The sequence below is a fragment of the Phyllobates terribilis genome, unplaced genomic scaffold (genome assembly GCF_046119375.1).
Source record: "Phyllobates terribilis strain yellow unplaced genomic scaffold, ASM4611937v1 Scaffold_3__8_contigs__length_932513732, whole genome shotgun sequence".
Lineage (NCBI taxonomy): Eukaryota > Metazoa > Chordata > Amphibia > Anura > Dendrobatidae > Phyllobates > Phyllobates terribilis.
This window is the reverse complement of record NW_027362763.1, coordinates 846,914,933-846,942,806: the sequence shown is the minus strand read 5'-3', so window position 1 is coordinate 846,942,806 and position 27,874 is coordinate 846,914,933. Positions and strand designations below refer to the sequence as shown.

The window sequence follows — 27,874 nt, the reverse complement described above, 5'->3', positions numbered from 1 at the left end:
TAAGAGCCAAATCACTTTTCACTGGATTTCTCTGTGTTTGATATCATTATAGGTTGAATATTAAGGATCAGTCAGATTTCTTGTATTTCTTCTAAAGCAGTCACCCTGAACCATGTTTTCCCAGAACTCTGCATTACCCTGTTCTTCTGTTATTTTTCCTGGAAATGTATGTTTAATTTAATAACAGGGTGTTATTTATACACCCTCCACGCATGTTCGTCAGATGTATGGGCTCTTATAGCGTTCTAAATCCTATATCCTTCCTTTTTGGAAGTGCATTGAGCTGTAGGGTGCATTGCTGCAAAAGGGGAAAAAAAAAACTATTTAAATCTTTTTCCTTAGCGAGTGTGAACGAGCTGAGTGTGACTGGAGTGTAAGTGCAAACGGAAGTAAGTGTGTGACGTGTGATTCAGTGACTTTGGATTCAGGGAGTTTGGAAGGGAGGAATTTGGACTGAATTGCTGTCTGTATTTTATTAATTCTTTACATTTCTTTTTACCTAACATTTCTGTCTAGTGCAATCCCCATTAGAAAATGAGATCCATTATTGGCAATGCTATCCAGTGTACATCTTGCCACATGTATGCAATCCTTGAACGGTCGTGGGTGCATACTGCTGCGCGAGAGGTGAGCACGTTGTGCATTTGGAAGCCCAGGTACTGGATCTAAATGAGCAGCTGACAATATGGAAAGAAGTCTGCTGCTCACTGAGCAGCTGCTCACTGGGGTAGATGTGGGGGAGGGTGGTAGTAGGGAGCTGCAGGACAGTGAGGCAGCTAGCTGGGTGACAGTTAGAAGGGGGTAGAGGGAAGAGTGCCAGGGAGGCTAGTCCTGATCTGGCACACCCCAATAAGTTTGCAAAGTTGGCAGATGAGGGGGGTGACGGTACAGGGGTAGCACTGCCGCAGCAAGGCATGTCCCCTGAAAGCCGGAGGAGTGTCAGCTTCAGTAAGGAGGGAAATAGGAGAGCAGAGCTGGTCAGGCAGGTGCTGGTAGTGGGGGACTCAATTATTAGGGGAACAGATAGGGCAATCTGTCACAAACACAGGGATCGTCGAACAGTGTGCTGCCTACCTGGCGCTCGAGTCCGGCACATCTCTGATCGGGTTGACAGATTACTGGGAGGGGCTGGTGAGGACCCAGCGGTCATGGTGCACATTGGCACAAATGACAAAGTTAGAGGTAGGTGGAAGGTCCTTAAAGATGATTTCAGGGAATTAGGCTGCAAGCTTAAAGCAAGGACCTCCAAGCTGGTATTCTCTGAAATACTACCTGTACCACGTGGCACGCCAGAGAGGCAACGGGAGATTAGGGAGATAAATAAGTGGCTCAAGAACTGGTGTAGGAAGGAGGGATTTGGGTTCCTGGAGAACTGTGCCGACTTCTCAGTTGGCTACAGACTCTACGCTAGGGACCGGCTGCACCTCAATGGAGAGGGTGCAGCTGTCCTGGGGGGAGAAAATGGCTAGAAGGTTGGAGAAGTGTTTAACCCCTTTCCAACCCATGACGTCTTAGTACGCACATTTGCGTATCCCCAGTTCAGTGAGGGTTGCTGCGCTGAGCCCTCACTGAACGGAGCACATGTCAGCTGATTCTTACAGCTGACATGTGCCCGCAACAGCCGCGGGTGGAATCGCGATCCACCCGCGGCTGTTAACATGTTAAATGCCTCTGTCAATCTCCGACAGCGGCATTTAACGGCCGCTTCCGGGTTGCGCGTCATAAGCCCCGCCCATCGGCGACCCCGTCACGTGATCGCGGGTCACCAATGGGTGGGCATGACAACCCAGGGTCTGCAGCAGACGCCTGTGGTTGTCATGATCTCGTCGCTATGAGCGCCACCTAGTGGTCCGCGCTCATAGCACAGGACCATTTCTGCTATATGCAGGGGATCTGCTGATCCCCTGTATGTAGCAGAGCCGATTAGACAACTGCTGCTTCTAGTCTCCTATGGAGACTATTGAAGCAAGCAGTAAGTGAAAAAAAATGTTTTTAAAAATATAAAAAAAATAAAAAAAATATAAAAGTTTAAATCACCCCCCTTTCGCCCCATTCAAAATAAAATATAAAAAAAAAAACCCCACAAACACATATTTGGTATCGCCGCGTTCAGAATCGCCCCATCTATCAATATAAAAAAAGAATTAATCCGATCGGTAAATGGTGTAATGTGAAAAAAATTCTAAACGCCAGAATTAAGTTTTTTGGTCGCCGCAAAATTGCAATAAAATGCAATAACGGGCAATCAAAACATCGGATCTACCCCAAAATGGTATCAATAAAAACGTCAGCCCGGCACGCAAAAAATAAGCCCTCACCCAGCCCCGGATCACGAAAAATGGAGACGCTACAGGTCTCGGAAAATGGCGCTATTTTTTTTAGTTTTTTTTACCAAATTTTGGAAATTTTTTTCACCACTTAAATATAAAATAACCTATACATGTTTGGTGTCTACGAACTCGTAATGACCTGGAGAATAAGAATGGCAGGTCAGTTTTAGCATTCAGTGAACGTGGTAAAAAAAATAAATAAAAAACAACTGTGGTATTGCACTTTTTTTGCAATTTTACCGCACTTGGAATTTTTTTCCCGTTTTCCCGTACACGATATGTTAAAACTAGTAATGGCGTTGAAAAGTACAACTTGTCCCGCAAAAAATAAGCCCTCACACGGCCATATTGCCCAAAAAATAAAGACGCTATGGCTCTGGGAACAAGGGGAGCAAAAAACGAAAAAGCAAAAACGACAAAACCCAAATTTGCGAAGGGGTTAAATTAGGGATTGGGGGGGAGAGTATTCATTTTATAGGTGAGGAAGATAGTGCAGATAGTGACCTGTGCACAAATAAAGAAATTGGGTATGGGGTTAGAACAGTCAATAAAGTAAGAAGGAATAGAGGTACAGAGAGATACATAAAATGCATGTATCAGAAATGACCGGGGGTGTTTATATGTAAAATCATCCTTAAAACCCATCTTGCGGGAGGATATATGTGAATCTAATGAAAGTGTAGAGTCCCTGTGGGTGGAGATAAGGGGAGGGGGAAAAATAATAAATTACTGATAGGGGTTTGTTATAAGTCTCCAAAAATAATGGAAGCAGCGGACAATATCCTCGTAAAGCAAATAGATGAAGCAGCGACTCAAGGAGAAGTTATTATTATGGGGGACTTCAACTACCCTGAAATACATTGGGGTACAGAAACCTGTAGTTCAAGCAAAGGTAATAGGTTTTTGACAACTATGAGAGACAATTACCTTTCACAACTGGTTCCGGACCCAACAAGAAGGGGGGCACTGCTAGACCTAATATTAACCAATAGGCCAGACCGCATATCAAATATACGAGTTGGGGGTCACTTGGGTAATAGTAATCACAAAATAATAAGTTTTCATGCATCCTTTAATAAGATGTGTAGTAGAGGGGTTACAAGGACACTAAACTTCAGGAAGGCAAATTTCCAACGGTTGAGAGATGATCTTAGTGCAATAAACTGGAACGATATCCTGAGACATAAAGCTACAGAAAGCTAATGGGAGACATTTATTAGCATCCTGAATAGGACCTGTGCACAATATATACCCTATGGGAATAAACATGCTAGAAATAGGAGGAAACCATTATGGCTAAATAGAGCTGTAAGGGGCGCAATAAGTGACAAAAAGAAAGCATTTAGAGAACTAAAGCAAGTAGGTAGTGATGAGGCATTAAATAAATATAGAAAATTAAATAAATTCTGTAAAAACCAAATCAAGGCAGAGAGAATCATTGCCAGAGAAAGTAAAAATAATCCCAAAATATTCTTTAACTACATAAATAGTAAAAAACTAAAAAATGATAGTGTTGGCCCCCTTAAAAATAGTCTGGGTGAAATGGTGGATGAGGATGAGGAAAAAGCCAATATGCTAAATGATTTTTTTTCAACCGTATTTACACAACAAAATCGCATGACAGAAAACATGATCAGTGATAACAAAAATTCTCCATTAAATGTCACTTGCTTAACCCAGCAGCAAGTACGGCGGCGTCTAAAAATCACTAAAGTTGACAAATCCCCGTGCCCGGATGGGATACACCAGCGAGTACTGCAGGAATTAAGTAACGTCATAGATAGACCATTATTTTTAATCTTTAAAGATTCCATAATAACAGGGTCTGTACCACAGGACTGGTGTATAGCAAATGTGGTGCCAATATTCAAAAAGAGGACAAAAACTGAACTTGGAAATTATAGGCCAGTAAGCTTAACCTCTACTGTGGGTAAAATCCTGGAGGGTTTCCTAAGAGATACTATACTAGAGTATCTGAAGAAGAATAACCTCATCACCCAATATCAACATGGGTTTACGAGGGACCTGTCAAACTAATCTGATCAGTTTTTATGAGGAGGCAAGTTCCGGACTGGACCAAGGAAATGCAGTGGATGTTGTGTATATGGATTTTTCAAAAGGTTGATACATAAAATGAGAACAATGGGGATAGGGGAAAATATATGTATGTGGGTTAAGAATTGGCTCAGTGATAGGAAGCAAAGGGTGGTTATTAATGGTAAACACTCAGACTGGGTCTCAGTTAACAGTGGAGTACCACAGGGGTCAGTATTGGGCCCCCTTCTTTTTAACATACGTATTAATGACCTTGTAGGGGGCATACAGAGTAATATTTCATTATTTGCAGATGACACTAAACTCTGCAGGGTAATCAATACAGAGGATTACAATTTTATATTACAGGAGGATCTATGTAAACTAGAAGCTTGGGCTGATGAATGGCAAATGAGCTTCAATGGGGTTAAATGTAAGGTAATGCACTTGGGCAGGGGAAATAAAATGTATAATTATATGCTTAATTGTAAAACACTGGGCAAAACTGTAACTGAAAAAGACCTGGGCGTATTGGTGGACGACAAGCTCACATTTAGTGGCCAGTGTCAGGCAGCTGCTGCAAAGGCAAACAAAATAATGGGATGCATTAAAAGAGGCATAGATGCTCATGAGGAGAACATAATTTTACCTCTATACAAGTCACTAGTGCGACAATACATAGAATACTGTGTACAGTTCTGGTCTCCGGTGTATAAGAACTAGAGAGGGTGCAGAGAAGAGCGACCAAGGTTATTAGAGGACTGGGGGGTCTGCAATACCAAGACAGGTTATTACGTTTGGCGTTATTTACTATGGAAAAACGAAGGCTTAGGGGTGATCTTATTACAATGTATAAGTATATGAGGGGACAGTACAAAGACCTGTCTACTGATCTTTTTACTCTGAGGCCAGAGATGGGGACAAGGGGGCATCTTCTACGTCTGGAGGAAAGAAGGTTTAATCATAATCACAGACAGGGATTCTTTACTGTAAGAGCAGTGAGACTATGGAACTCTCTGCCGCATGATGTTGTAATGAGTGATTCACTACTAACATTTAAGAAGGGCATGGATGCCTTTCTTGAAAAGTATAATATTGCAGGTTATATATACTAGATTCCTTGATAGGGCGTTGATCCAGGGAACTAGTCTGATTGTCGTATGGAGTCGGGAAGGAATTTTTTTCCCCAATGTGGAGCTTAGTGTTTGCCACATGTTTTTTTTTTGCCTTCCTCTGGGTTAACATGTTAGGCTATTGGTTGAACTAGATGGACTTAGTTTTTAAGGTTGAAGGAAGACTATGTTACTATAAGGACATACGAGTTGCCCCACCTCCCCATTATGTTGTAATGTACCCCATCCTGGCTCCCTCCTGGTATATATGCCCCCCATCCTGGTATATATGTCCCTTATCCTGGGCCCATCCTGGTATATATGTTCCCCATCCTGAGATAGATGTTTTCCATCCTGGGCTCATCCTGGTATATATGTTCCCCATCCTGGTATAGATGTTCTCCATCCTGCGCCCATCCTGGTATATATGTTCCTCATCCTGATATATATTCCCCATTGTGATATATATGTTTCCCATTTTGGTATATATGTCCCTTATCCTGGGCCCCATACTGGTATATATGTTCCCCATCCTGGGCCCATCCTGGTATGTATGTTTCCCATCCTGGGCACATTCTGGTATATATATCCCCCATCCTGGTGTATATGTCCCCCATCCTGGTATATATGTCCCCCATCCTGGTATATATGTTCCCCATCCTGGTATATATGTTCCCCATCCTAGTATGTATGTTCCCCATCCTGGGACCTTGCAGCGCTGGAGTCCTGGGTTCAAATCCCACCAAGAACAACATCTGCAAGGAGTTTGTATGTTCTCCCCGAGTTTGCGTGGGTTTCCCTCAGGTTCTCCGGTTTCCTCCTACACTCCAAAAACATACTGATAGGGAATATAGATTAGGAGCCCCAATGGGGACAGTGCCTAATGTAATGTCTGTAAATTGTCTGAGTTGTAAAGCGCTGCGGAATATGTTGTCGGTATATAAATAAAAAGATTATTATCCTTGTATGTATGTTTCCCATCCTGGGCACATTCTGATATAGATATCCCCCATCCTGGTATATATGTTCCCCATCCTGGTATATACTCACGTGGCCAAAATTGTTGGTACCCCTCGTTTAATGAAAGAAAAACCCACAATGGTCACAGAAATAACTTGAATCTGACAAAAGTAATAATAAATAAAAAATCTATGAAAATGAACAAATGAAAGTCAGACTGGAAGTTGCCAAACTACATGTTGACAAGCCACAAAGCTTCTGGGAGAATGTCCTATGGACAGATGAGACAAAAATGGAAATTTTTGGCAAGGCACATCAGCTCTATGTTCACAGACGGAAAAATGAACCATATCAAGAACAGAACACTGTCCCTACTGTGAAACATGGAGGAGGCTCTGTTATGTTCTGGGGCTGCTTTGCTGCATCTGGCACAGGGTGTCTTGAATCTGTTCAGGGTACAATGAAATCTCAAGACTATCAAGGGATTCAAGAGAGAAATGTGCTGCCCAGTGTTAGAAAGCTTGGTCTAAGTCGCTGGTCATGGGTCTTGCAGCAGGATAATGACCCAAAACACACAGCTAAAACACCCAAGAATGGCTAAGAGGTAAACATTGGGCAATTCTGAAGTGGCCTTCTATGAGCCCTGACCTTATTCCTATTGAGCATCTTTGGAAAGAGCTGAAACATGTCGTCTGGAAAAGGCAACCTTTAAACACGAGTCAACTGGAGCAGTTTGCTCATGAGGACTGGGCCAAAATACCTGTCGAGAGGTGCAGAAGTCTCATTGACAGTTACAGGAATCGTTTGATTGCAGTGATTGCCTCAAAAGGTTATTCAACAAAATATTAAGTTAAGGGTACCATCATTTCTGTCCAGCCCTATTTCATGAGTTTAATATTTTTAAAAATTCTGTGGAAGCAGGGTTGAAAAGCAATGTCTGACTTTCATTTGTTCATTTTCATAGATTTTTAATTTATTATTACTTTTGTCAGATTCAAGTTATTTCTGTGACCATTGTGGGTTTTTCTTTCATTAAACGAGGGGTACCAACAATTTTGGCCACGTGTGTATGTCCCCCGTTTTGCAGCTGTTCTTTGATGCATAGAAAAAAAAATGATTATACTCACCTTCCCTCTGCTGTGCGGCGTCCTCTTCTGAAGCCAGCAGCTGACTTCAGTGTGCCAGCAATGGGAGCGCATGACGTCACTGTCATGCGCCCCCAGTCACGTGTGTGCCAACGTCGGCTGCTGGCCTCTGTTTGGCGGGCAGCGTATATTGCAGCGCACAGACCCAAGGGGCAAGGACACGTGCCCAGCCAGCCAACACTAGCTACATACCTTAATGCTTCCTTAAAGTGGTTGTCCGGTTTTCTGATATTAATGATCTACCTTAAGGATAATTCTTCAATATTATATCAGTGGGCATCTTACACCACACATCCCACATGATCAGCTGTTTTTAGCTCTGTCGTTGTCCAGATGTAAACAGTGTATGGAGCTGATCAACACAACTCCATTTACTGTGTAATGGCCGTTGTTGAGAAAACTTTTCAACTCTCCAATCAATACTTGTAGTATTTTAACTCCTCATGGTTTTTGGAGAGATTTTGCTCAAAAAACTTAGCAGAAAAACTCAGCCTGAACATGCATTTAAACTGCCCCCCTCCCAAGACTTTTTTCAGATATTTTATGTTGTTTTTTTTTTTTTTATGCAACTTCACATATTTTAGGAAAAAACATTTATATTCAGCACCTCTCTGTTTTATGTTGAATAAGGACTAGTCCAGTGAGGCGCTTACTGACACCAGTCTGGGTTCAGTAGCTGCAGTCAGGCTCTGTGGATGTGATTATCAGTCCCTGTACTGCATGGGTTTCCACATTTGTGTTCATCCTGGCTCTTCTAATAGCTTGCCGGTACAAAAGCAGACAACTCTGCAATCCCACTGCAGAGCAGATCTGTGATAGGGTAGATGCTGGAGTAACAGGCCAAAGTAACCCCTGTCCAGATTAAACCCTGGTATAGTTTCGCCCAGGCCATAGTATACCCCGGGGGATAAACTGTTCTAGGCCAAACTATACACGGGGGTGTTAAATAGCATAGGCCAAACTATAGCCCTCCAGGCTACAATATACCCCTCTATTTTATGAGCCCTTGTAAATGAGATAGATTTTAGATGCCATTTTTTAATAACATAAAACTGACTTACATGTAGTGGGAAGGTATTTGTGTTGTTAATCACATGATGAAGATTGATCACTGGTAACGGACAACAGTCATTACATCTGAGATTACACTGTTGTCCACTAAGATAAGTGTTTTTACCTTAGAATGCAATTGTAACTCGATCTTATCATTTTTCTGACTTTCTCATCCTGTCTCTGGTCGAAAAGTGTGCAGATCCCTTTCTATCATACTCAGACACACAGCAGCTTTTAATGTGTAACTACTGAGAAGTGCAGTAGGATTCTTTATTACTCAACGTTGCTGATATCAAGGGGGGTATAATCTGGCATGAGGCGGTATGAAATAGCCTTGGCTTAGGCCATAATATACCCAGGGTATAATCAAGCCTAGGCCTTTTTAACCCCAGGTATAGTCTGGACTTGGGGTATACTATGGCCTGTTATACCGGGAGGAGCGCAAACTGTGAAGAGACTGACAGTGTGAGGACTGTAAATCATGTCTTGGGTCATGACTGCAGCCTATGAACCCTAACTAATCTGAGTGAATAAATACTTTACTAGACTGGTCCTGGTTCATTAGCATTCAGCAAGCTTCTGTATATAAGTTGATTTTCCTCAATTTTATGCAGTTCCATAAAACAATAAATATATTGCTGGAATCCCCAAATAAAAGTCTACATGGTCATGGGGCCGTTTAAGGATATGTACACATGGAGTTTTTTTTAAGGGTTTTAGGAGCAGGCCCACTCCAAAAGGTACCTGAAAAATTGCCCAATAATGCTTGAAAGCCTCTTCCTATCCATTCCTATTGTAAAAAGACTTTGCTGTTTGTATATTCAGTCTTTTGAGCTTTTTTCTTCTGAAAAAGCCTGGTGGGAGAAAAGAAAGTATCTGTCACTTCTTAGAAGGGTATAGAAATTGCGCTAAACTAGGCACATTCCAATCAAAAAGGCTGCAAAATACTGTATGCGTCAAGAACAAATTCTTCAAAAATGCTTGAATATCTCTTCAAAACCGTAAACAAAGACTTCTCCAAAAACTGAATTAAGAAGGAGTGGTTTCCACTAAAAAACTTGTCGTTTTTACCGTCTCAAAAAAGCTAAAATAGGCACAGGAACTCGACCAGTGTCCTATATTTTAGTATTATCCATCCTCAACCTGCATGTAATTGTTAAAGAAAGCAATAAGTAAAAAGAAACACAAGGCCAAAGCGTTGGCACCAATAGTCTATTATTTCTTACACAAATCACAGCTCTGCAGCAGACGACAGACATGAACTCCTCAATGTCCTACCTCACTTAACACTCCACTTATCAACTTATCATAACCATGTCAGTCAAAACATGTATGAAATGTTAGACACGGCCCTCTGAAATAATCTCAAGGACAGCTCAAAGAGTTCTTAGCATGACTCATATAAGGGGTTATGTAGGGTGCTGATTTATGGAAACGCCTTACCGAAGACTAAGCTAATGAGTAACCCTCATAAAACTACAGCACCTATGGTGTATAATCCTGGTCTCTGCTGCAGAATTACTGCCATAAATGATTATCACATCTACGTCACTGGAAGCTGTTCTGACCACTTGGCAAATGAAATAGTGAGTAATACTGCAGCATTGATAGCAAGAATTCATATATATATCATATAATATGATCCTACTTTCCAAACAATCTCACCAATGGCTCCCTTAAAGAAAAACCCTGTTTTTTGCTATTTTCATTGTCGCATTTCAAGAGCCCTGCGGCTTGTTTTTTGTGTGGGGCAAGCTGTATTTTTCAGTGCCATTATTTTGGCATACATATCATTTATCCTTTAACTTAGCATTTTTTTCAGCAGTTTACTATGAGGTTGAAAAAGCAAGCTAACATTATTCTAGACTAAATAAGTATAGTTTTGTTTTTTTAGTATTTTGCACATTAAAAATGCTGAATTTCGGAGATCCACAGCTCCATAGCTGCTTCAAAAGAAGTCGTCTCGACGGCCAGTAAAAAGGTTTCAGTGGTAGTTATTAAAGGGGTTAAGATATTACAGCCTTATGAGGATTGTCCAGGATTAGGAAAAATATTTTTTTTTCTTCCATGAACAGCACCAACTTTTTTTTTGTTTTGTACTGAGTTTAGCCTCATACACCTTACTGGAGGTGAGCTGCAATACCAGACACAGACATTGGTTACCTGTGGCGCTATTTTTCGAAAACAAGTAAACCCTTTTTTTTCTAATCTAGAACAACCCCTATAATATATAAAATGCACAAAAATATATTTTTAAAACAGGAATTAAGTGTGTGTGCCTAGGAAAGCAGCGTGTGTTGAGGTGAGAAGGCTGTTAATCTTTTATCTAAATCATCCATGTGTTGAACAATTTACCCACATTTACTGCTCAGTCCATTTACTTTACACAGTGGATAGTTTTCTGCCATTAACACAGAGTTTATTGCACTAAGGACTCGTGAACGCAGCTGAGAATGGCATGCCAGAATGCCACACAGTATTGGAGAATGCTGGTGCCCTTACAAGCCTGGAATGTGTCCTTCAGTAGAAAAGAAGAATGAAGGGGTGCTAATTTTGTCTACCCCACCTTATATTTGCCAGTGAACTTGACGTAACAATTTTCAAGTTTCCAAAACATACTTCAAGCATTTCCTCTGGCATTTATCTTTAGTCTTATGAGAGTTATGTGGAATTTGTTGCTATGAAATTCCAAGAGTACCCCGAAAGTGGTATCTAAAATGAGATAGCAGAGAAGAGGTTTCTCGGAAGAACAGAAGTGGAATATAGATCAGGAACAGTGTGAGAGATTAAGCCAGGAGTCAAAAGCAGAACCCAATGACCCATAAAAAGATTTTGTGCGAATCAGTTTGCAGGACCCGATCCATCGACCATGTCGGTAATGTGTGGGCGCTAGGGTGGCATCCTGATAACTGCCTCCTACATCCTGGCATCTGTAGCTCTTTTTTTGATTAGCTGACCTGGCACAACATCAAATGTTCATCATGACGACATGATGATGGGCGCCAGAGAATCTAATCAAAAGAAGAGCTGCGGATGCTGGGAGTATAAAGAGGTTCTTCAAGCTCCTGTCCAGTGACCACAGATTACTGACTTAGCTGCTGGACTAAGTCCTGGGAATCGATTCACATTAATTTTACCCAGAAAGCAACTAGAAGGACAGACAAGAAGCTAGCCAAAGAAGACACACAGGACAGAAAGAAGGAATACCACAAGAACAGGACCATCATTGGGGTCAAGAGGTAGTGAAGTGTCTCAAAAAACTCACAGATTGAATGGTACATAATATAAGACATTGCGATTGTAGGGACTGTATTTGCTCATTAGAAGTGAATACCAAAGTCACCTCTGTTAATAGAGCAGTACAATACTTCTATGAGTCTATGGGAGTGGTAATGAACATGTGTTGACCAGTTCTCCCATAGAGATGAATAGCAGGACTTTGGGACCACAATCTCATCAATGGTGCGGGTTCCAGCAGTTGGACCCCAAGAAATTAAATATTTATTATATATACTGGGGATAGGTGATAAATGTGCTTTATGGAACAGCCCCTTTAGGCAACGGAAACCACTGTCAATAGAGAGAACTACCTACTGTGTATACTTACCTCTCTCAGATGGCAAAAAAAATAGTAGGAGACTCATAGCATTACTTTTACCAATAACAGCCATAATCTATGCAGCAATAAGAGTTTCAGGTTTGACTTAGGTTATGTTTACAATATTTAGACATACTGTTGATTTTAGCACGTTAAATCCAACTACAATTTACATTACATGCCCATCACCGTGCAATATAATGACTAATGGGTTGCCATTTCAGCCAGGGGTCTGCTGAAAGCCTTCATCACTGCCGGCTTTACACTCCTTTGAAGTCTAACCATAGGCTTGACATCATAGAAGATCATGACTTAAATATTGCAGTATTTAGTAAAAGCACTCAAATCCCATATGTGGACTAAAAGTTCAAGTTCCCTCCCTGTGAAGACTAAAAAATACACTGGAAAGTAAAAATAAAAGTTTTCATGTATATTAAAAAAAATTCGAATGACACCCTTTTCCCCAGTTAAAAATGAAGAAATTACATTCTTTTTAAAAATAAGTATATTTGGTATTGCTGCGTTGATAAAAGTCAGATTTCTTAAAATATAAAATGATTTAACCCATTAGACCGCCAAAATTTGCTCTTTCTGTTTGTGCCGCCTCTGTCAAAAATGGAATATAGAGCAATCAAAATGTACTATACACCCCAAGATGATACTATTCAAAACTACAGTTCGAAATGCAAAAAAAATAAGCCATTACACAGGTTCATCAATGGAAGAATAAGGCTATGTGCCTACGATGCAGAAATGCTCCGGATTTTTCCTGAGCGTTTCTGCATCTCCCTGGCAGAAAAAATGCATGCAGATTGTACATACGTTTTTCCTGCCAGGGACATGCGGATGTGAAGCGTTCTTCACATGCATTTCCGCACGTGGGTTGACAAGCGCTTTCCAAGCGATTTTAGCATCACTTGGAAAGTGCTTGTCAACTTGATCACACTATATAAATCCATGCAAATGGCATGGATTTATATAGTGTGACCGAAAGAATGTATAAAAATAAAAAATAAATCTATACTTACCTTCCGATGGCCCCCGGTGTCTTGCTTCGCTCTGTGCTGACTGCCGGCAGATCGCGGTACACTGCACTGAAGGACCTGCCGACGTCAGCGTCATGTGACCCGTCACATGACTATGACGTCAGTGCCGGTCCTTCAGTCCATTGCGATTTGCCGGCATGAGAGGAGGAGCGCACCGGGGGCCGCCAGAAGGTAAGGATCATATTTATTTTTTATTTTATTCTTTTTTCCACAGTTTCTATGGTACCCGGGTCCGGAGGAGAGTCTCCTCTCCTCTAGACCTGGGTACCATCCGCACATTGAAATGTTTGCATTCCGCATGTACAGATCCAGTGATGCATAATCCATGCGGTCTATTGCAAGTCAATGGCGGCGAAAACGCAGCGCTTCCGCAAAATAATTGGTACTGCTGCGTTTTTTTCCGCAATGATAATCCGCAGCGGAAATTTCCGCAGCATGTGCACAGCACATGCGGATTATCATTGGGGAACATGGCAGGCCTTCTACCATGCATTTTTTAAGCGTTTCTGCAGCGTTTTTGCCGCTGCGGAAACACTTAAAAAACGCATCGTGGGCACACAGCCTAACAGATTTAATGACATGAACCAAAGTTCAGAATTTTTTGAAGCTCAGAGAAAAAAGGTTACTTTACTGTAATTGTCCTGATCTGGAGAATCATGTTGCCAGGTCATTTTTACGGTATAATAAATGCCATAAAATCAACTCCCCCTCCCCCCCAAAAAAAAACAAAGCATGGCAATGTTTCTTCAACATTTCATCTCACTTGTATTTTGTATTCACTTTTCAATACATTACATGGTAAAATGAATGATGTCATTCAAATTTGCACCTCGTCCTTCAAAAAACAAGCCCTCATATGGCTATCTATATCTTGGAAAATATATATGGCTCTTAGAATAAGGGGGGAAAAAAACTAAGGCACAAAAAGGAAAAATGGCCGCAGCGGGAAGGGGTTCAATTACAATGCAGTTAAAGGCCCACACAGTGAGAAGTAGTAGAGTCACATGAAGTTACATATAAGAACAGGCAGAGAGATTCGAGCCTTTGTAGTTTTAAACAGACTGTGAATTGGAATACATATTTATTTCCCGTAGTAACCCTTTACATATTCTCAGCCATTACTGTATATAAGATCGATACCATCCATGTTTTTGACTGTACCAAGTAGAACATTATATACATGACAGTCAATTTAACACGTCTTTGCTGAGCTGAACCGTGTCAATTTTTTAGGGTGTTCATATACATCAGATAGCTGCTGGACGAGCACTCGTTAAGGCAACGACTATCTCTCCCCTCTCCCATACACATGCACACTCGGCTCGAGAGTGTAGCAAACCCCTACCAGACCCCTCAGGTAGGGGCTTTATCTTTAGGAGGACACAAATAAACTGCCCAAACTTTCTCCTCCCTAACATCACCTATTGGGGGAAGGTCATGAGGCCCACCAGTCATATTAGATAGTCAACTGGTTCTTTCAAAATTGGCGAAGTTGGCTGACTTTTACTCTAATGCATATGGTGGCCATAAGCAGATCAGTTATATTCTTTTTACCTTTCCTTCTTCTTAGGTAGTTTCAGGAAGGACTAGCCATCTTGAAGCCCTATTTTATCCAAAGACTCACCCAAGCTTCACATAAATGCATACTCCCTGCCCTTTCCTCTTTCTATCATTTGCTCACTAGGTTCTCATTTTACACTTCCATGATGCTCCTGTCACCTGAAGAAATAAAAAGCAGCAAGCATTTATTAACTTTTTTCCACTGTAAACTATTGTGAGTGACGCCCGTTTTATAGCAGTAGCTCGAGATCCCCTCTTATGATGTTAATATTGGGGTATTCTATCATGCAAATAGAGTGGCCGGAGCCATGCAGTGTACATCTTGCGCAATGTATGCATTCCCTGAGCTACTGCTCAGGGATCCATACTGCTGCGAGAGATGTGAGCATATCGTGCACTTGGAAGCCCAAATCCTGGATCTAAGTGCTCAGATAGCGGTACTGAGGAGCATCGACAACATGGAACGGAGTTTGCTGCTCACCGAGCAGACACTCAATGGGTCAACACTGGGGGTGGAGCTTAGTGGGGAAGCGCAGGTTGAACAGGCAGGGAGCTGGGTAACAGTTAGAAGGGATAGAGGGAAGAAGTATAGGAAGGCTGGTTCAGAACCGGCATTATTGGAGCACGACAGATCCTCTGACCGCCGGGGGAGTGTATGCTCCAGTAATGAGGGGGAGGGGGGAAGTGTAGGGCAGGCTAGACAGGTCCTGGTAGTGGGTGACTCTATTATTAGGGGGACAGACAGGGCAATCTGTCACAAAGACCGGGATCGCCGAACGGTGTGCTGCCTCCCTGGCGCTCGAGTCCGGTACATCGCGGATCGGGTTGACAGGTTACTGGGTGGGGCTGGCGAAGACCCAGCGGTCATGGTCCACATTGGCACCAATGACAAAGTGAGTGGTAGATGGAGGGTCCTTAAAAATGATTTCAGGGATCTAGGTAGGAAGCTTAGGGCAAGGACCTCCAAGGTAGTTTTCTCAGAAATACTACCAATCCCGCGAGCCACACAGGAGCGCCAACGGGAGGTTAGGGAGGTGAATAAGTGGCTAAAGAGTTGGTGCAAGGCAGAAGGGTTTGGGTTCATGGAGAACTGGGCCGACTTCGCTGTCGGCTACAGGCTCTACCGTAGGGACGGGCTGCACCTCAATGGGGAGGGTGCAGCGGTGCTGGAGAAGAAGATGGCTAATAGGTTGGAGGAGTTTTTAAACTAGAGACGGGGGGGGGGAACCAAGGAAATAGGTGGGATGTGAGGCAAGCAAGGGGGAAGGGGAGAAGTGAATATAATGAGGGTGGAGAGGGGGGTGGGGATAGTACAGTTAGATCGTTAGAGAAGAATAGGATGCTAAATAACCCCAAAGTTTTATCTTGCATGCTGACCAACGCAAGAAGCCTGACCAATAAGGCGGATGAGCTGCAGGCGCTTATATCGGAGGAGAGGTATGACATCGTAGGTATAACAGAGACTTGGCTAGACGATAGCTACGACTGGGCGGTAAATTTAACAGATTATAGTTTATTTAGAAGGGACCGGAAACAGGGGAAGGGCGGAGGAGTCTGCTTATATGTAAAGTCACGTCTAAAGCCCAGACTAAGGGAAGAAATAGGAGAGGGAGAAGAGGGGGTAGAGTCCATGTGGGTAGAGATAGAGGGGGCAAAAAATAATAATAAAATATTACTGGGGGTCTGCTATAAGCCACCCAATATAACAGAGGAGAATGAGAAACTGCTATTAGGACAAATAGACAAAGTAGCAAAACATAATGAAGTGATTGTAATGGGGGACTTCAACTACCCGGATATTGACTGGGAAACAGAAACCTGTAGATCGCAGAAAGGAAAAAGGTTCTTGACAAATATCAAGGATAATTATCTCTCCCAACTAGTGCAGGAACCAACGAGAGGGAAGGCCGTGTTGGACTTAATATTGACTAATAGGCCTGATAGAATAACTGAGGTACAGATAGGGGGGCACCTAGGTAATAGTGATCATAATATTATCAATTTCAAAATGCCCTGCAGTAGGGTTATCAATAAGGGAACAACTAAAACATTAAACTTTAGGAGGGCGAAGTTTGATCAGCTGAAAGAAAACCTTCAACTTATAGACTGGGACAAAGTTCTTAATCAAGGAAATACGAATAGTAAATGGGAAACCTTCAAAAGAATTCTGAATACTCAGTGCGAGAGGTATATACCGTATGGGAATAAAAGGGCCAGAAATAAGAGGAAACCAATATGGTTGAACAAGAACGTAAAAGGGGCGTTAAATAGCAAAAAAGAGGCATTCAAGAGATTAAAACAGGAAAACAGCAAGGAGGCACTAATGTGTTACAAGGAAAAAACGAGAACCTGCAAAAAACAAATAAAAATAGCAAAGGAGGAAACAGAGAGACGTATTGCTAGGGAAAGTAGATCAAATCCCAAACTGTTCTTTACGTATATAAATAGTAAAAGGATTAAATCGAATAATATTGGACCGATAAAAAGTGATGAAGGCAAAATCATAGAGAAAGATGAGGATAAAGCTAATCTATTAAATAAATTTTTTTCATCAACTTTCACAAAGGAAAAAGAACTAACAGGCGAAATGAGAAGTGACAAACTTAATCCTCCACTAAGTATGACAAATCTAACCCAAGCTGGGGTACAGAAACGCCTCAGTAACATTAAAATAAACAAATCACCAGGACCTGATGGCATACACCCACGGGTACTAAGGGAACTAAGTAATGTGATAGACAGACCCTTATATCTTATATTTAAGGACTCTGTTGAGACTGGGTCTGTGCCACTTGATTGGCGACAGGCGAATGTAGTGCCAATATTCAAAAAGGGAGCAAAAAGTAACACCGGAAACTATCGGCCGGTGAGTCTGACGTCCGTTGTGGGCAAAATTTTTGAAAGCTTCATTAAAGAGGCAATTACGGAGCATCTTGACGCTAATAATCTTTTAATCCCGAACCAACATGGATTCATGAGGAATCGCTCCTGCCAAACAAACCTGATTGACTTCTACGAGGAGGTTAGCTCTCGAGTAGATCAGGGGGAACCAGTGGATGTCGTGTATCTCGACTTCTCAAAAGCGTTCGATAGCGTGCCACATAATAGGTTGGTATACAAAATGAGAATGATGGGGCTGGGGGAAAATGTCTGCAAGTGGGTAGCTAACTGGCTAAAGGATAGAAGGCAGAGGGTGGTTATAAATGGAATATACTCAGATTGGGTAAGCGTCACTAGTGGGGTACCACAGGGGTCTGTACTAGGCCCAATGTTATTTAATATCTTTATTAACGACATAGTCAACAGGATAAATAGTAAAATATCAATATTTGCAGATGACACAAAGTTATGTAAAACAATTAATACAAAAGAGGACAGTGCAGACCTACAGAGGGATTTGGATAAGCTGGGTAGGTGGAGCATTAAATGGCAAATGAGGTTTAACGAGGAGAAATGTAAGGTCATACATATGGGAAGGAAAAATGGAAGTCACCAGTACTCACTGAATGGGAAATCATTGGGGAATTCAGAGATGGAGAAGGACTTGGGCATCTTGATTGATAGCAAACTAAATTGGAGTGCCCAAAGTCAGGCGGCTGCTGTAAGGGCAAACAGGGTAATGGGATGTATCAGAAGAGGTATAGCTGCAAAGGATGAGAACATTGTTCTTCCACTGTACAAAGCATTGGTCAGACCACACTTGGAATACTGTGCTCAGTTATGGGCCCCACTATATAGAAAGGATATAAATGAGCTTGAAAAGGTACAAAGGAGGGCAACAAAATTAATAAAGGGAATGGAGGGACTGCAATACCCAGAGAGGTTGGCAAAACTAGGACTATTCAGCCTGGAAAAGAGAAGGTTGAGGGGGGACATAATAAATGTGTACAAATATGTTAGGGGACAGTATAGAGACCTTGGCCGGGATTTGTTCAAAAGGAGGGATATTACGGTAACAAGAGGGCATTCACTAAGACTGGAAGAGAAAAGGTTTCAGCACCAGCATAGGAAGGGGTTCTTTACGGTAAGAGCAGTGAGAATATGGAATTCACTGAGTGAGGAGACGGTAATGTCGGATTCACTAAACCAGTTCAAGCGGGGACTGGATGCATTTCTAGATACCAGGCAGATTTCTGCATATACTTAAAAATAAAATAAAATAGTAGGTTGATACAGGGATTTATTCTGACTGCTGGTTTCAGAGTCGGGAGGGAATTTTTCCTCAGGTGAAGATTGGCTAAATCATTTGGGGTTTTTGCCCTCCTCTGGATCAACTTTAGCAATCACAGAACTAACAGGTCGAACTTTATGGACGCAAGTCTTTATTCGGCTTTACTAACTATGTACTAAATGGAAAGTTTTTAAAAGATTGAGTGATACAATGAAAGCGTGGTTCTAGATGATTGGCAGCATTCCAACTTGTCCATGACCATGATGAAGTCTTTCATTTAATAAATGTTTCCAGTTCTTCTGAATGTTGAGTTTACAATTTCCTGAGTAAATATATCGTATCATGCAGCTAGAGCCGAGGATAAGCATAATTTCTGACCAAAGTCTTTCATAGATTATTCATTTATCAATAAGCGGGTTATCAGTTTTGATCACCTTCCAACTTCAGTTTATTGCGTTTTCTCAGTCCGTCTTAATCTATCTCTTGGAGTCTAGCCACAAATTCATCAGAATTCCAGAGCCTCCCTTGTACTTGGCAATCAACGCCTAACAATCACATTTTAATTATGTGATTCCGATATACAGCAAAAACTCGTGCAATAGCATGTTAGCTAGAAAAATCAATGTAATGTTAAATACATTTGTGTCAAAAAGACAAACTTATTATATGAGTCGTACCCGAAAAATTACTTTTACAACCTTCAAAGCTTCACTTTTATTGCTTTGATTTACGTTAATGAGGTACAAACTTGGTGTAATATTTTTTTGAATGTTTTGCTTACTTCTCAGCCATTTATTTATAAATTTGCTTGATAAGGGGCTTCTCTGCTCCATACTTAACAACTATATATTTTCTGGTTTGCTAATAACTGTATCACTCCTATAATAGTTCTATCTATTTTGACACACTAGTATTAGACAACTAATGGCTGAATAATTTGCCTGACATTTATCTTTACTGACCCCGCTATATACAGTACATTAGTGCTCAGCTCAGCCGAGTATGTGTTTTCAATGAGGTGCTGGGAGTAATGGCCCTTTAAGAGCCAATAATTGATGACTAAGTATACATAGAAGTGTTGGTTGATGATTATTGACCCATCTAAACAGGACAACAACCACCCGACAAATCAAGAAAATGCTCATTCATTTGGTGGTATGACTTTTATCTATGTACAGTGGTGGCCAAAAGTATTGGCACCCCTGCAATTCTGTCAGATAATACTCAGTTTCTTCCTGAAAATGATTGCAATCACAAATTCATTGGTATTATTCTCTTCATTTAATTTGTCTTCAATGAAAAAACACAAAAATAATTGTCCTAAAGCCAAATTGGATATAATTCCACACCAAACCTAAAAAAGGGGGTGGACAAAAGTATTGGCACTGTTTGAAAAATCATGTGATGCTTCTCTAATTCGTGTAATTAACAGCACCTGTAACTTACCTGAGGCACCTAACAGGTGTTGGCAATAACTAAATAACACTTGCAGCCAGTTAACATGGATTAAAGTTGACTCAACCTCTGTCCTGTGTCCTTGTGTGTACCACATTGAGCATGGAGAAAAGAAAGAAGACCAAAGAACTGTCTGAGGACTTGAGAAACCAAATTGTGAGGAAGCATGAGCAATCTCAAGGCTACAAGTCCATCTCCAAAGACCTGAATGTTCCTGTGTCTTCCTTGCGCAGTGTCATCAAGAAGTTTAAAGCCCATGGCACCGTGGCTAACCTCTCTAGATGTGGACGGAAAAGAAAAATTGACGAGAGATTTCAACGCAAGATTGTGCGGATGGTGGATAAAGAACCTCGACTAACATCCAAACAAGTTAAAGCTGCCCTGCAGTCCGAGGGTACAACAGTGTCAACCCGTACTATCCGTCGACGTCTGAATGAAAAGGGACTGTATGGTAGGATACCCAGGAAGACCCCACTTCTTACCCCGAGACATAAAAAAGCCAGGCTGGAGTTTGCCAAAACTTACCTGAGAAAGCCTAAAACGTTTTGGAAGAATGTTCTCTGGTCAGATGAGACAAAAGCAGAGCTTTTTGGGAGAAAGCATCAACATAGAGTGTACAGGAAAAAAAAGAGGCATTCAAAGAAAAGAACACGGTCCCTACAGTCAAACATGGCGGAGGTTCCCTGATGTTTTGGGGTTGCTTTGCTGCCTCTGGCACTGGACTGCTTGACCGTGTGCATGGTCTGAAGACTACCAACAAATTTTGCAGCATAATGTAGGGCCCAGTGTGAGGAAGCTGGGTCTCCATCAGAGGTCATGGGTCTTCCAGCAGGACAATGACCCAAAACACACTTCCAAAAGCACTATAAAATGGTTTGAGTGAAAGCACTGGAGACTTCTAAGGTGGCCAGCAATGAGACCTGAATCCCATAGAACACCTGTGGAGAGATCTCAAAATGGCAGTTTGGAGAAGGCACCCTTCAAATATCAGGGACCTGGAGCAGTTTGCCAAAGAAGAATGGTCTACAATTCCAGCAGAGCATTGTAAGAAACTCATTGATGGTTACCGGAAGCGGTTGTTCGCAGTTATTTTGGCTAAAGGTTGTGCAACCAAGTATTAGGCTGAGGGTGCCAATACTTTTGTCTGGCCCATTTTTGGAGATTTGTGTGAAATGATCAATGATTTGATTTTTGCTTCATTCTCTTTTGTGTTTTTTCTTTGCAAGCAAATTAAATGAAGATAATAATACCAAAGAATTTGTGATTGCAATCATTTTCAGGAAGAAACTGAGTATTATCTGACAGAATTGCAGGGGTGTCAATACTTTTGGCCACCACTGTATAAAAATCATTATCAGGAGCCATCGCCCCGTTTTATCAGGACATGTGCTGTTGAAAACATGTCATACATCGTATTAGTGATTGTTCTGTCCCCATCGCTGTTTCGTCAGCTTCTGTAATCAGGCCAGTAGACCATCGTCTTGTATATAGATGATCTGTAGTACATTAACAGTCTATATCGTTAGTAACCATCAGACACTTCTAGTCAGCGCCTTATCTCTGAGGAAAACAAAATAAACAGGCAATGAAAGTCAATATGCCCAATCCTACTTTTCCCTGACATCCATCATCTATGGTAGAAGAGATGGAAGCCCCCCAGACAGATGTAATGGTTGGTCAGTTCCTCTTAAATTAACCGATTTAGCCAACTTTTCTCTTCAATAGGTATGGGGGTCTTTAAGATGGGACTGATAGAGTGAACCTAGCACCTGATACATGCTGGCCAATCTTTGGGCAGCATGTATCAGACACTGGCTGTATGATCTTAGCCAGGTATGTTTGACTCTGAAACATTGCGGCATTTCAGAGAAAAACATAGTTTTATAGCTGCCAGGGACTAAGACCGCGCTGTAGACTAGTCGGACAGGCGGGTCCCCTGCATCTTTTTCCCAGCCGCTACCCTGGAGTGAGAAGTCTCTCCATATATGTGCACGTATGCATGGATGTATGGATTGATGTATGGATTGACGTACCTGTCAGTCCTGGGCAGAAAAGCGCCTGTCCGACTAGTCTCTACCTCGGTCTTGGACCCCGGTGGCTATTAAAGTTTGGTCAACATACCTGGCTGTGATCGTTCAGCCAGTGCCTGATATATGGTGCCCTAAGATTGAACAGCATGTATCAGGTGTTAGGTTCACTTTAAAAGTGACCAGTGTGCTAAAAAGCGAAAATGCCAAATGTGAAGAAAGAGGATAAAAGCATTTTACTGTTTTATGTATTTAAAGATGTATTTCTTAAAACAGATTCCTTTATTAGCTAAAAAATGATGACTTTGTATGAGGAAACTTCTAGAATGAAATGGAAACAGTCCTTGCATTACCAACAATTTTTAGAGAGTTCTAATTGTGAGGTGCTATAATGTATGTTAAATTGGGGTGTCATTTGAAGCTCTTGAGGCCCCCACCTACCATGCTCTATTTATAACAATGGTTTCTTCTCCTGTCACCTTTAAAGAGGTTGTCCACTACTATAGCATTGATGACCTATCTCTAGGATAGGTCATCAATGTCTGATCAGTCGAGGACCAACACCCAACACCCCCGATGATCAGCTGTTATCGGTGTCGGCAGCCGCCGGCCAGAGATACTCACTTGCAGTATCTCTATGTTGCCCCTATAGATACTCCCCTATGCCAATTAACTATTAATGTGTCTTTTGTCTCTTTCTCAGCTGCATTTGCTTTTGTTGTATTAAAAGAAGGTATTACAGTCAGTGAAAAAGCTATAACAGAGGATCTGAAAACCATAGTGGCCACAAAAATAGCAAAGTATGCCATACCTGATCATATCCTGGTAAGTTACATTTGCATATGAAGTTCTGGTTTAGATGGTCAAAATTCTGAATTCTAAGGAATGTTGACTTATATCAGATTGTTAGGTTGTGGGTTTTATGTTTTTTTGGGAACAGCATAATTGAAGGGGAAAACTTAGAATGATGCGGTAGTGTACATTTTTGTGAAGAGACCAAGAGAAAAAGACTTTAGAGGGATCCGATGAAAAGAACTGTTGGTGATTCTAGAGAGCTGAGAGCCCCGTAGATAACTTTTATGGAATGGTCTCCATTTCAGGCAGACCTCTGATGATTTCAGGCAGACCTCTGATACAGACTATTGGTGTGTGGGTCAGGGAAAAGGCTGGTATACACAGCTCAAACAACCTAATTATCTGACCTGCTAATGCTATGGGCTCCTGGTAGGGTCTAATATTTCTTCTAGGGTTGAGGGCTACAAAAGCTACATGCAGTTTATATGTTGTCTCCCAACACTGGAGAGTCTTTAAAAAAATGCCCCCCAGGCACTACCATCACAGGGGCAGGCCTATGCTGCCTACAAGTTTCTTCAAGGTATGGTATAGGATGAGGGGTCACCAACTGCTGGGTTGGTATATGAGGGTATATGGCTAAACCCCACAGCAGCCTTTCAAAACAGCTGCTTGTTCGGTTGCCTACTAGCTTAGGCATGATTATTTCCACTGGCTGTGGCTACAGATCCATGGAGGAGAACCAGCTGGGGCAAGCAGAGCCTACCCCGGCAAAGACAATGCAGTCATCCATTGGGGTAGAAAGCTCTTGAAGATGTTCTGTTGCAGACTTTAGTGAGAGGCCGTTCATCTTGTAGGTGATCAGATGGAGTAATATAAGTGCTGGAACCTGTAGTAAACATGTTCTCATTCTCTATGCCAGGCAGAACATTCCCCAATTATTAATGAAGTGGTAATGGGGGTCTGGTAATGCCTGTTCCCCTTACTTTAGACTATAAGTTGCAAAGACAGTTAAGCAAGATTTTTTTCTTCCTAAAATGTGGGTTTTATAGTCCAAAAAGTACAGAAAGTACCAAACAATATTTTCTATGACAAATTACAACACTTTAGTTCCTCTTGTCTTGCTCAACATTTTTTCCTTTTATTCCTGGTTTTCTTTTCCATTTCCTCATCTGTAATGCGGAAGACGAGTATTTTTCTTTTGCCTTTGTATGATGAAATAGACTAGTAATCATATGTAACATGCATGCTCTCTCTCCGGCAGATGGTGAAGCGACTTCCAAAAACACGTTCAGGAAAAATAATGCGGCGTGTGCTGAGAAAAATTGCTACTGGCCACACAGAAGATCTTGGAGACATAACCACACTGGAGGATTCAAGCATCATCGATGAAATTCTGGAGGCATATGAGAAGCACAAGACAGAAGAGACCGCCAAATAACAAGCTGATAACTGTTAGCATTGGAAATAAACATTAGAGATATACATTAAATCGCCTTCCAAACAATGAACAGATCAATTTTATTATCGTCGTCACAAAGTTTTTGCAGAATTTTAGTTGTACAGTACAGAAAATCTATAAAAAGATCATTAGCTACCTATAGCAGAATTCTGTAAAAAGTGCCAAACTAATGTCTCTATTCCTAGAAGCAGAAAAATAAGGATAAAGTTATCATGTGCCTTATCAGCAATAACAAATGCCCCATCTAATGTCGTATACAGTTCTCACCAGCTACACTTATAACTAACTGAGTGAGGACAGGCAATGGGGACAGTGATGGTTTTTAACCGCTGGAACCTGTAGGCATAAAACATCATCTGGTAAAACTTCGCCAAAGCGGGGCTGTTAGCAAGACATGTAGTTGCTATGGGGTCTAAGGAAGAAGAAGACCAACATCATGGTACCCATACTTCTTATCGATGAGAAGTGTGAACCTGTAGAAAGCCTTATGTTTTACCTGAGTGGCCTTTTATATGGATGGCATGGTGACCTGAACCAGCACCAGAAAGTGGTCTCATATCATTGCTGCAAATCCTACTTCTCTCTTTGTCTTTCCCTGGCTAGTAACATGGAAAACCACATTTTTACCAGGGTGCAGTACAATTAAGAATTGAAACCATCACATGGAAATTTATGCACCAGCAGTCACTGTATGAATCATAATCATGCCCTGACAATGAGGACCAGGTATCTTATACTGCAGGACTGCGCTTAGGCATGTACATCTGAAGAAAAGCTGTCACGCTGCATTTCCACTGGCCGATAATCCGTCACATTCTAACGTTACCGACCCATCTTTCATGATAATCGTGTAATGTGAGTGGGTTGAGCGACTGAACGATGAGTCAAAAAGCATTTAAGTTTACCAGAGCAAAAAAATCTCATTCAACTTTTGAAATTCTGTAATGTAAATGGAGATAATTTGCTCTTTCGACAATTTGACCAGCAAAAAGGAGGAATGGAAATTTAAGTCTTAAATAAGTAAGGCTGTCAGTGATTGGTTGATCGTGTTCCAAGACAGTAGTTCAGTATCAGTTGGAGCATTGGAACGAGTGTTCGCTTCTCTAATTCTAATTTTCTTTGTACAGTATCAATGGAAATGTTTGTATAATTTTTTATGAATTCATGTATTTGACAGAACTAGTATCACTTATGGGATTTGAACGATGAACACCCTTACACTTCAGATCATCTATCTTTGTGAACATAGTGCATGATGTCCAATGTTATAATCGCTATGCAACCACTGCATTCACGATCCTCATCCCATATAAACACTTTCCTGACATCGTTTGCTTGTCTTGAGTTACGATCTCATTGTTCATCATTAAAACAATTATCTGCTCATCTAAACGAACCTTTAATGGGGTTGTCCAGAATTTGTAAAAAAAATGGCCACGATGTACAGTAGGGTACAACTAAAAACTATTTCTTACCTTGTAAATCCCCCATTTTTCAACCATTCCAGTGCGGCAGCTCCGGTAGTCCCACAAGACTTTGTTGATCGGTTTTCAAAGATGATATGCCTTTGTGATAGCTGCAGCTAATCGATGGCTTAAGCAGTCCTGTTCCATACATGCTACCATCACCACTGAAGCCAATGATTGGATGAAGCTGGCTCCGAAGCATGGTCGGCACAAGATTACTGCATAACAATTTACAAAGAACAGTTGGTCCATTGAAGCAATAGCTCAGGAACAAAGAGGGTGTTTCAGCTAAATTTTAGATAAATTATTAATCACATTTCTGGCTTCATGGCCCTTTTTTAAACTTGTACAAGCTCTTAAACTGTCTTTACTAAACTTGGGAAAAGGGTGTAGAAATCACAGATCCATGGATACATTGTGCAATGTTTCAAGAACATGTCACCCTTGCTTAAAATGTGAGAACACCTAAAATCGCAATGTTTCCAGTCCAAATATGTCATGTCACATGAGGTACAGAGCCCTAAAGGGGTCGTTCAGTGACATAAAACAGTTATTTTGTTGGTTTCTAAATGTATACAGTATAATAAAACTTACAGTTTAGTTTAAGAATGAATACTGTTCTTTTACCACAATTTCAGAACCATTCATGATCAAGGAAGCTGGACTTCTCTTTTCTCTCTGTTAGCACGTGATGAAGGAGGCTGGCTGTTCTGTGTCACTTCAAAGGATAATACATTCACTTACATTGTTTTTATTTAGAGTTGTATAGAGGAGGCTGGCTTAGCTATTGAACTGAAACAGACTATCAACCAACTTTATGCATGTCACCGACCTAAAGAGAGATGAGAGACTGAACAAATGTGGAAATGGAAATTCCTAGACTCTGAGACTGGCGTTGAAATTGTGAAAGTAGCAGTGTTAATATTGATTCTATATTAGTACTTTTTATTAAATTATATCCACAACCCTTCAACCATGCACATTGTATTTCATATTGGTCAATAAATTATAATTTAAAACGGAAGAGGACGTATGTATATCCAAAAGATAAAATGTCCATAAGTTGGAAAACTGGAATTGAAAGTGATAGGTAAAGTTACTAACGAAGTTACTGATTTTGTTTCTGTTTTGTTACTGCAGTCAGGTGACAACTGGAAGTTTGTATTAGTCCTTCGCACAATTTTTCTATCATTTTTTAGCAGTTCATTTACAACTAAGAACCAGTATGACTGCATTCCCAGAAAATTTTGCAAAAATCTCTGCTGCAACAAATCAAAAAGTGACAATACCTTTTTACGTAAACCCAAAATAATGAAATAATTACTGAATGATGTCTACAGCGGTCATTTATTATTTATTTATTTTAATTTATAAAAATGTTGGAAATATTCAAGATAATTCATAATAGCAAGAGTGTATGCCGTCAGAAAAGATACACATTTAGAAGAATTTCTAATAGAATCACTTGTAGTGAATACATAAAACTTGCTCTGCCTAGGGCAATACAAAGAATAGGATTTAATCCAACCAACCCCTTCTAACTATTTAGGATGCCAGGGGTTGGATAGAAACGAATATCCTAATATTCTGTTAGAGAAATACTTCTCAATTCACATTATTTCTGAAAAGAGAAACAATCATTTTGTTTTCTCTTTTTATTTGT

At 41.1% G+C, this 27,874-nt stretch overlaps 1 protein-coding gene across 1 annotated transcript in view; it reads left to right on the top strand.

Moving 5' to 3' along the window:
- Nucleotides 1-27,384, top strand: part of ACSS1 (acyl-CoA synthetase short chain family member 1) — a 151,627-nt gene extending 124,243 nt beyond the window's left edge. Inside the window, exons 13-14 of the mRNA XM_073672513.1 lie at nt 23,195-23,316; nt 24,548-27,384. Of these exons, the coding sequence (XP_073528614.1) occupies nt 23,195-23,316; nt 24,548-24,724 (299 nt within the window). The 3' untranslated portion in view covers nt 24,725-27,384. The remainder of the gene's footprint in view (nt 1-23,194; nt 23,317-24,547) is intronic.
- The last annotated feature ends 490 nt before the right edge of the window (nt 27,385-27,874 follow it).